The following is a 10698-nucleotide window of genomic DNA, read 5'->3' as shown; positions in this document are numbered from 1 at the left end:
ATCATATCCTTTCCCCATATACTTGATTATATTAGAGAAGGCAGAAAAAGAGGAAATCTGAGTGACTAAGTATATGACCACAGAGCCTGAACATCTGCCTAAAAGGACTGCTAAATTATTGGACAGGACTCAGTTTATTGGGTGATACTAAAATTTATAAACTTCCATTTTTTGATGTAGTTGGTTTTGAAGAAGTTCAGATGAGAAATAATTAAAAATAAAAACTAATTTCTTTGAGCCTCTGAGGACAGTAGAGTAGTTTTATAATCTTATTATATTATATAAACTAATAAGGAAATAGTGTCCAAAAAGCCAATTAAACAAGAAAACTCTTTTATTGATAGAAAAGCAAAACAAATTTTCCATGAATTCTAATATCTGTTTTATTCTGTCTGTTGGATATATTTGAGTTCAAAAATCAGTTTTTCTGTTGCTTTTGTCATTATTGTTGTTAATCTCCCTATGAAAACAACCCAATGAGATCACAAGTATCCCTGCTTCAAACAGGTAGAACTACCTTGATAAGACATTGTCCTCAATTAAAGTTAATTAAATTCTTATTCTTAGCTAAGCATTCCTACATGGCACCAATTGTATTACTAGGTTGGTGACATTAATAAGTATTGATGTCAAGTCATCAAAGCTGTTTCTCAAATGTTATCAAGTAAATCAGAAACCAAATCAGATTGATGTTCAATTCATGATTAAATACCCCTCTATAGATAGGTCAGTTCATTCTAATATGAACTAAAACATCTGTGAGCCACAATCACTAATTTCAAAAGAAGCATGGCCCAGAAGAGTGGTTTTTCAAATTCAGATTTAAAGTCCAGATTCACAGGGGAATGGACCTGAGGAGCCTGACCAGACTAGATTAAAGTTTCTGGTTCTAATTTAACCTTTAACTTCCACAACTGTCACCCACAGAAAAGCATTTAATGGAAAAAATGGAATTTTAACCATTATCTAATTAATTCAATTGATATAGATAGAAATGGTGGAAAAGTCAGATGCCAAAATGTTTTTTAAAAAGCTAATTTATCCATATTTTCCAAAAACTACATACCAAACTAAACAGATAATGGTCATATTTTCACTTTACCTTTAGCTATGCAGATATAAATTGTATTTCCACACAACATATAGGCTGAAAATAAAAGAAAAAAATCAAGCCACAATCCAGGCTTGTGGTCTAGATAGCTCTAAAGCTCCTCTAGATATTTTTGCTTTCCATCTAGATATTTAGACCACATAGGCATGGTCACAAGTTCATTATCATTGCTACATTTGAGTTACTAACTAGGAAAGGAAGCTTATCTAATTACCAACTCCCCGAGCCAAACAAGACTCTCCCCTTTCATTAAATAAAGAGAAAGTCATTCGGATTTAACCCCAGAGAAATACGTACATGCATATACCTGACTTCTCAGTATCCTCTCTGGATAAGAGGATGGAACAACAATTTGGTTTCCATCTCATTCTTGTAACGACAGAAAAGAGAATACAAAAAGTCCATTGTAAATTTGTACAAAATGTATGCATATATAAATACATATCTATGGGTGTATATAAATTCTAAAGAAGATTATATTCATCTACATCTTTAAGATTCAGAGTCCCATACAGTTGACATAATGGTATTCTCTCTCCAATTTTCTCATTTTTAAAAACAATAAGAATCAAGCATGCCACCTTATTAATACTGAGTAGCAAGTGCAGAAGTTGAGCTGTAGCTATAGGGATTTGAAGCAATTCATTTGACGGGACATCAGTGAATAAAATCCTTAAAATAAATTTAGCTATTTCCAGATTGCCTTTTGTTTCATATAAATGAAATCCAAAATGCCCTGTTGGTAGCATCCCAAACTCCTGAGACTGTCAATTGAGCTCAATAAGATGCAATGCTCTAAACAGGGTCTGTGCAAATTGCTTGGGTATGTGCTTATTGCAATGATTTGGTGTGGGGACTGGTATTACTAGAATTTCATGTAATTCACTATCTCATAAAAAATCTCAAGTGACACCACCAGAAGCTTAGAATTCTGAGTATATGAAACTCAGCATGAAATTTGACTCACAAACCACATCATCTTTACAAAGAGCACTGTTAAAAATATTAAACCACAGTCAGTTAATGGAGAAAGGCATACATATTTAAAGGTGCACAATAAGAGCATATTATGGATGTGTGCCCATGTTTAGAGGTATCAAGATGTTTTTTAAACAGTATACATAATGCTTTCATTTCTCCTGTTTCCTCTATTTCTTTGGGGAAAAATTATATAGGACAATTTCATAATTACCCCCTAGAGTGTACAGGCTGCTCCTTGGAAGGGGATTATTATTGCATGCCTTGAATGCACTGTGATTCATAAGGCAAGAACGTAAGAGTAGCTTCAGCACCAAGGAAATGGAATCATCATCCAGCACTGCTCACAACAGAACATCTTATTGCTTCAATAAAATGGGAAATTATTCACTGTAAGAAGTGCACCAAACAAGAGGGAGAAAGTAATATCCATGCACTTAGTGGAGCTTATTGGAAATGAGGAAGCTCCCTTCTGAGTCCCTGATTCTGTTCAAATTTCAAGTCCAAAAGTCATTCTGTAATAAGGTATTAAAGGGCTACAGCTGGATGAGGGTGAGCCACAAAACTTAATGGACTTTCTTCCTCACAGTGCCTTAGTCATTCTGATGTACAGTGTGGAGCTCTGATGCACTAAAGGATTCCCTAGTGGCCTGAGGGAGTTAATGCACTCTTTTACCTATTACTAGGAAGTGACTAAGGCACTGGAGAGAATCTGGTTCATTGTTTAATATATTGAACCCAAAGATTATACCTGGTCTTCCTAATATTACAACATGGCATGCTTAAATGATGATCCTCTGTGCTTCAGGAAAGGACGTGAGTGAATATCTAATGGACGGTTAAAGTTAAGCTTATTAAATTATTTGTATAAAAGATGCAGGTTGAGCTTGGGCAATTTAACAGATGACCTAAAACCTCAGAGGTAATATTTTTCTCTAGATAAGAGCACAGAAGCCTGGAACCAACACAGAGAACCTAGAATTAATAGTTATTTGGAAGAGGGATGCACATAGGGGCACTGTTGCCTTACACCGTGCGGGTTGATAAGAATTTTTTGATTGATTCATTTTCATTCATATATTATCCAAATATTTAAATAGCTGTCAAAAAAATTGGTTCCCAAGAAAGGATGCCACTGCATATATTTAAGATTGCAATATGCTTCTGGCTCCTTCTATCATCAGTCCAAGGGAAACAAAGTGGTAAATAACCATAGGTGGACCCCATTTCAAACATAGATGGCCTTCTCTGGCATCAGGAGAGAGAATAAAAATATTGATCTTTCCTCTCACTTTGTTTTTCTCTCAACCATTTTTTTTGTGTGTGTGTATCCAGTGAAGGTAGGTAAGCCAGACTGAGAAAGAGAAAAGAGCCTTTCTTTCACTGCATCTCAGATGCAGGCACAAATTTTTTACTAACAAGCTTCATATATTTTTTTTTTATCCTACAAGTAGTTACTGGGTTTAACTTCTCATGAAATTTGCATGTCCTGTCATCCAAATTGCCCAATATCCCCACCAGTCTCACCCCCAAACACATACAGTACAAGCAAGCACACACACCACTGCCTCCAGGTGGTAATTGCATGCAGGGAGGACTACAGGCACTGTTTAAATATTAACCATGTTTTAATAGATGGCATTCCTGCACATCCATTATTTGTTTGTTTTCTGTTGTGGTTGTCTCTGTTACTCGCAAAAGAAAAAAAGAAAACATATGTGTTATCTTTTTATAACAGTCTACTACAGAATAAGGTACAAAAGAACACTTCTGGAAACAGCAGAAGCCAGGCCTGCCCACTGAATTGCTCATCCAGTGGTAACCATTATATCAACAGCTGGAAATTAAGAACAAGACTATACAGTTTGGAGGATGTAGTACAGAACTATAGTTTGTTTCTGTATTTGGTACCAATATAATAAATATATAACAAAGGTGCACTTGCTCTAAAAATTAAACAGAAACATTCTGGTTGGTTAGATACTGCACTTTCAGTACTGCACATCACCTAGTACTTTTTTTTTTTGTACAAAAAAAGGTTAACTTATGCAATGTTTAATAATAAAACCAATAGTACACGCAAACCCGATCGTAGAAAAAGAAGAAAGAAACCAACAAAAAGCTAAAATTGTCACTTCCCAAAACAGCCCCTCCTCTGCCTACACAACCAAAGAAACCAGTCCTGTGAAGCAATTTCAGCACCACACCTGTCTGGACAGCTTCTGGATCCTTTATGAATCCCGAAAATGCCACAAGTCAAAGGTGAACAGCTGGGGGCGGGGCAGAGAGCTAAAGCAGCAGATGTTGTTTTCTTTCTTTCTTTCTTTCTTTCTTTCTTTCTTTCTTTCTTTCTTTCTTTCTTTCTTTCTTTCTTTCTTTCTTTCTTTCTTTCTTTCTTCTTTTGCTTTCTGTTGCTTTCTTTCTTTTCTTTCAACCCATTTAAAGATTTTCGGCCAGCGAGGGACATTTCTAAAAGTAAATTTTTAAATGCCTGGTCCTGGAAAAAGGAATGGTTAACTAAGGGGTGAGAAAGAGGGCTGACCAGAGACCAGTACATGTCATACACGTTTGTCTGGGACTGTCTCTGTGGCCTCTTGTAGTTCTGGTGCTTAATGTAGACATTTTCTTTAAAATGTACTATTGCCTGAGCCCGGCGGAAGGTGGGAATGGGGAAGGAGGGAAGCTGAAGGAAAAGTGAAAGCTTGGGTGGGGGTGGGGGGGAGATGGAAGGAAGGGAAGGTAACTGAACCTTAACTTGACAGCTATGTACAACACACCGGGCCCCCTCCACTCCCTTTGCTCCAGGAATCAATGCCTCTTTTATATTTGGTAGCTTGTGCGGTTTCTCCTCCTTATTGTGTGTGTGTGTGGGGGGGTGCAGGGTGGAGAGGGAAGACGCATCCTTCATTGACAATGAGAAATTATGTGATTTGTCATGCGCTTGGATTGTGTTATTAGTATTATAATAATTACTATAAATATTAATAATAAAGTATTATCAGCGTTATTTCTTCTTCCGAGACTTTCCTCGCCCAATATTTACAAATACCGCACAGTGCCTCGGCGGAGGAGAAACAGAGTAAGGGGAGGGCAGAGACGGAAAGAAGGAAAAAGAGAGGGAGGCCAGAGAAAAGTGGAAGAGGAAAGATGGAGGGGGAGAAAGCAAGGACGGCAAAGATGCTGGAGATGAGGAAGGGGAGGGAAGAGGGGGCTAAATGATCAGGACAGTACCACCGTTTGCAAAAGGCCCTCGCCAGCTGTGTCCAAACAGGAGGAGGCTGCTTGTGCTCCTTGCGGACTGGGGGCGGGTGGTGGAGCCGGAGGAGCACAGGGACCCTGGCACGGGAGGCCAGGGGACAGAGACGAAGAGGAGGCGTCGGAGGGGGTGCAGAAGGCAAAGTCCCGGGGCTGCCTCTCCAGCCGGGTTTCTTTGGCTTGGGCTGGGGCCTGGCCGCCCGCCGGGGGCAGCCCCCTGCCGCCGCGATTGCTGCTGCAGTGATCCCGCTCGTACTCCTCCTGAGCCCTCTGCATCTTCCGCTTCTTCATCCTGCGCTTGTGGATGTGGAAGGTGGAGAGGGACAGCACGATGAGGCAGAAGATGAGGGTGACCAGGACGATCAGCACCAGCGTGGAGGAGAAGGACTGGAAGAGCTGCTGTCCCACCTGCGTGATGCAGGTGCCGCCTCCGCTGGCGCCTGTACCCGGGCCGCGGGCACTGGCGTTGCCGCTGCCGCTGGCGTTGGGGGAAGCAAAGGTCCGGTTGAGGAGACACGGCGGCAGCGCCAGCCTCAGCTCCTTGGGCGCCCGGGCACTCATCGGCGCTGGGCTGGGAGGGGCCGGGCCCACCAGACTTCCTCTCTCAGGCACACGGTTCCCACCAGCCAAGAAGAGGACGGAGCCCACGCCACCCAGAACTACTCCCTGGTGCGGGAGGGGATGCGCGCGCGGGCGAAGGGCCGAGGGAGCAGCCGCGGGCGAGCAAGCCGGCGGGGAAGCGAGCGGCGCCCGGGAGATCCTCGCCGACCCCGCCTGGAACGCGTGTCCGCGCGCCCTCTTCCTTTCCCAAGGCACCAGGCTGCAGAGAGAACAGGCTCAGTTAGGATCCCGGCCGCTGCCCGGGGGGGCGCGGAGGGCCGAAGGCGCGGCCCCCGGGCACCCCGCGTCCGCCGGGCGCTGCCCGCCTGCTCCGCAGCCGCCGACCCCGCCCGCCCCCGGCCGCGCGCCCTCGCCCCCCGCTGGCAAGGGGTCTGCGCCCGCCCCGCCGAGAGCCAGATTACTCAGCAGATGAGGCAGCTCCCGGCGCCCCCACAACTTTCTAATCGCAACAGACACGCCGCCGCCCCGGAACGCGGTCCCTGCCGCCCGAGCCCCGCTCTCCCCCTTCCTTCGCCCTCCCGGTGGATGTCTCCCCCTGGATCCTACCTTCCCGGCACCCACCCCGGCCGCCGGGCGAGCGGGCTCCGGGTACGCAGTCCTGCCTGCTCCTCCCTCCCCCTCCAGACTCTTCTTCCCTGGCCGGCTTCAGAGCCCTCAAGTCCCATTCCCATGGGGGCACCACAGCAACCACATCCTACTCCGCCTCTGTCCGTGGCCGCGGCTGCCGCGCTGGATCGCGCTCCATCCTTTCTTCTGCCTCCTTCCCTGGTACCTCCCCCCACACACACCAGGAAAAAAAAAAAAAAACAGGCAGCTGAAACACCTTTTTCTCAGCTAAAGCACGTCCCCGCAAACGCCCCCTTCTCTCCGTCTCCCTGTGCCCCGCACTCGGCAGTATCCTGCTTCTTTCTAGGGGGACGGGAAACGGAAGGCAGAGGGTTCTCGTTCGCAAAGTTTGGGGAACGGACCTCCCCTCCAGCCTTCCCAGCCCCAGCCGAGGCTCTGTGCGGGGACCCGAGCCGGGTAGACCCGCAGCGCGCAGCACAGCCCCTCGCCCGCCCTTCTCCAGAGGCAGCTGCAAACTGTTGCACTGCGGAGCAGAGGGGAGGCGCGCGAGCCGGGGCCGGGCCGGGTGGGGGCCGAGGCTGCCGCTGGGGGGGCCTGCGCAGGCCGCCCCTCTCGCGCCCCGCCACCCGGCAGCTGGGACCTTTAGCGGCACCGCGTCCCTTACCTGGGCCACTAGCTGGCTGCAGGGAGGGAGCCCCCGCCGCGCGGCTGCAGTGGCGGCTGCAGAAGGCGCGGAGTGAAGGGGCCGGCGACCGAGCCCGGCTGCCGCTGCCGCTGCCGCCGCCGCTTCGGGGAGCTCAGCTCGCAGCCTATTGCCAGAGAGGCCGGTGACGTCAGGCAGCCACCGCTAGGGCTCCAAGCCACCCCTCGGGCCCCCACCCCACCCTCATACCCCAACATCTCGTCCTGGCAGAGTGAGCCTCTGCCACACGCATTCCTAGTTCCCTGTCCTTCCCCTGCCAGGGGCTACATGCGAGGAGCAACCCCCACCGTGGCACCGGGAGCAGCCCACCTCTGCACTGCTATGCCTCGGAAGGAGGAAGCCCTGCCCTCAACCCTTTTCCACATGGTCCCAGGAACACGTTTTTACACCCCAGAGAGCCATCTCCCCCCCCCGGGGTACACATTTGATTCCTCTCTCTCTCTCTCTCTCTCTCTCCTCGGCTGATGAGGATTGTTCTCCTCTGCAAGCCTGTCTATGCTGGCCTGGTTCTGTACAGAAACTGCGTGAATATGAGAAATGAGAAGGGCATTTCTGAACGCGTGTGGCAGAGCATAAAATACAAACCTGAACACGTATTTAGTCACGAACAATGCAAATTAACCGTTTTCCTCTCCACCAGAGTCTTCAACTTACCTCTCACTCCACCTGACTCATGTTTCTCCTCTACTCACTCACACACTCATCTTCAGGCCCAAAACCCACTCCATATATTCAACATTCATTCTCTTTTAATGTGTGCTTTGTGTGCTCTCGTGAGCACACAAAGCACACACAAGGCTTATAAGACAGGAAGGCAAAAATAACTCAGAGGAGTACAGAAATAAACTGTCCTATGAAAATTTTGAGTGTACCCCTTACTTTGGCGTAGTGTTAACAATAGCCTTTCAGCGAAACAGATAGAACTTCCTGCAAGATTCTCATCAGCCTGCCTAAATCTAGGCAGAGATTAATCAACTCTTGCTTTAGGGCCTTTGGAAATACATGAACAGTACATCGGGTTACAGTAGGCAACTTTAAAATGAAGTATTCTCATTTTTATATAGGAGGAACCAGCTTGGAATAGCCCGTAAAGACACTGTATGATCTTAGGAAACATTCCATTGTCTTATAAAATGTGCCCTTCCTTCTTCTCTCACTGTCTCGTTTTCTTCCCATCTTTGAGTCTAACATATTTACTTGCAAAATTGAGTGGTGCAGTAAATATTGCTTTTTGCTGCTCTGCATCCAAACTGGGAGACAGCAGGGATGACCAACACCTCCCTATCTGCCTGCTAGTAGACGGTTTTATAAAAAAGAGGGTTTGACACAGGGAGCAAAAGTTTGTTTGTCTGTAATCTGGGGGTCCCTTTTGACCCTGTGTTCCTATCTGGTCCTACTCCAATCTCTCCTTTTCCTCTCCTTGCTCATGACTTACATATGAAGGAAGAAATGCATCATCTCTCCTCAAAATTTTGTTTTCATTCATTTGAATAAAAGCCATCAGATTTGTCTTCATAATTGTCCCAATAAAAAAGTTATCCCTATTTAAGCTAATATCAGTACATGCTGAATAATGCAAGAACGTCTCAGAGCACAGATTAATGCCCTTGGCTGCCAGATTCACATTGTTAATGATGGCCAGTGACCCCAGCGCTGGCTTAGCTTTCCTGCCTAGAATGAGGGCACCCAATGCCCTGTAAAAGCCACCTGCCATATTTGGACATTCTGACTTTGATGGGCTCAGGGGATGGAATGGTGAGCCTTGTGATCACTAAGTGAGACTTCACCATTAACGCTTGACATGCAATGCCCCATTTTTGTACACTCTCTTTGCTCCTGAAAAGTTGAGTTTAATCAACATTTTGTAAGGCAAATCCAATTTTGAATACTCCAAAAAAGAGATGTGGCTATTTAAAGAGACTCTTTAGAAAAACTGTCTTGTAAAGCAAAGAATCTTTACATAATTAGAATTAACTCTCACTGGTCTGTTTTCTAGACTTGGGAGAATGAGTTATCTGGTTTTCCCAGTGAGAAACATGCATAGCTTTACAATATATTGTAATGTATATAAATAATATAAGTATTATTTATTATAGGTTCCTTTGCACACCAAGCTTCTAGGACATGTGAGTAGGCTGCCATTGTTCTTATTCTTTTGTTATAAATGATAACCATCTGTTATGCCATGAGTGCTAAAAGTGTCTGTACCATTTTACACAACCTATGAAAAGACAAGGTCTTGCTTTGTAGAACTTATAATCTACAGCAGATGAATGTGATCCACAAGACAATAGTATTTAACTGGAAACGATTTAGGTAAAGACATCAATTTTCAGGTCAAAAGCTCAGCACACTCCCCCCCCCCCTTCTCTTACAAGAAGAATAGGCTATATAGTTTAATAATTTGTTCATACCCAGAGAATGAATGTGCACATAGACTTTGATGTCACTGGGTAGTAGAATCCAAGCCCCGGGAACACTAGTGACAGTAAATATGCACACCTCTTGGTCCAGAGGAAGTGAGCCCACTGAGTTGCTCTATGATTTTGGAACATCTGGCACAATGGCAAGACTTCTTCTAGACAACACGCTGTCCCTGTTCTCAGCACCAAAGTTCTCAAGCCACACTTTCAAGATCAGAGGGCCAAAAAGCTTCTGAGATTCCCAGCATCTTCCCTTTGTAATAGGAAAGGCCCTCTTGACTTAGGCACCTTCCAAATATTCAGAGCATATAATACTTGCTCTCAACTTCAATGAGAGATCTCCATCTAGCATAGAGAGAAGTGCCACATGGGTTCTTGGTACTGAATCAATAATGACAACTAGTGCTGCTATTATTATCTCAAAATACCTACTATGTGCCAGGCTGTAGTAGCATTGATCCTTAACCTAACCTTGCAAAGTTATTTTTGATAAAATAAAAATGATATTCATTCATTCATTCACTTATTTGCTCAACAAAAACATTTGACTACCTGCTGTAAGTCAGCTGAGGAAGCTAAAGCTCATGGAAGCTAAAGACCATGCCGAGGTCGCTTAATCACTTAATTAGTAAGTATATTATAGATATCAAACCTAAGCAAACTGATGCCAAAATTAGTATTCTTTTCATATTCTCTCTCTCTCTCTCTCTCTCTCTCTCTCTCTCTCACACACACACACACACACACACATGCACACACTCTAATTCTATCCGTATTTCAATTTTATCTATCTACAAGTATAAACAAGGAAAGTCAGAGAAAAGCACAGCTGTTTGATTGAGGCAGAGGAAGGGAGATACAAAGCCCCATTTGGGAGGTCTCCCCCACTCCCTCAGCAGCAGTCCACCAGACACTCCACACATTCCCTTGGACTGAGCAGAGTCCACTTGGAAAGCCCTGCATGTACCAGGTTATCTAGGCAGATCATTTGAGACCACGGCAGCATGATCCACGTGAGGCCCCTTGCAGATTTACAGGGG

General features: G+C 45.2%; 1 protein-coding gene across 6 annotated transcripts; it reads right to left on the bottom strand.

Annotated features, from left to right (window-relative positions):
- Positions 1–316: 316 nt before the first annotated feature.
- Positions 317–7386, bottom strand: C3H11orf87 (chromosome 3 C11orf87 homolog). Of its 6 annotated transcripts, none has more exons than XM_072821867.1 (3): positions 7197–7386; positions 6512–6737; positions 317–6164 (listed from the first exon to the last, which is right to left on the bottom strand). In XM_072821867.1, the coding sequence occupies exons 2-3, from the start codon at positions 6634–6636 to the stop codon at positions 5309–5311; spliced, it is 981 nt and encodes a 326-aa protein (XP_072677968.1). In that variant the 5' UTR covers positions 6637–6737; positions 7197–7386; the 3' UTR covers positions 317–5308. The 6 variants fall into 6 exon arrangements, with proteins under 6 accessions (XP_072677968.1, XP_072677971.1, XP_072677970.1 ...); XM_072821870.1 differs by having other exon boundaries at positions 6527–6737; XM_072821869.1 differs by having other exon boundaries at positions 6512–6730.
- Between the last annotated feature and the right edge of the window lie 3312 nt (positions 7387–10698).

This window comes from Canis lupus, chromosome 3 (genome assembly GCF_048164855.1).
Source record: "Canis lupus baileyi chromosome 3, mCanLup2.hap1, whole genome shotgun sequence".
In the NCBI taxonomy this organism is placed as follows: Eukaryota; Metazoa; Chordata; class Mammalia; order Carnivora; family Canidae; genus Canis; species Canis lupus.
This window is presented reverse-complemented; position numbering and strand designations above follow the sequence as displayed.

What these genes read in the sequence shown, in the direction of transcription:
- C3H11orf87 (XM_072821867.1), bottom strand. Translation starts at nt 6,636, where the DNA reads ATGGGAATGGGACTTGAGGGCTCTGAAGCCGGCCAGGGAAGAAGAGTC. An exon ending in CCGGGGTGGGTGCCGGGAAG is followed by an intron (nt 6,165 to 6,511) that starts GTAGGATCCAGG and finishes TTCTCTCTGCAG; the next exon opens with CCTGGTGCCTTGGGAAAGGA.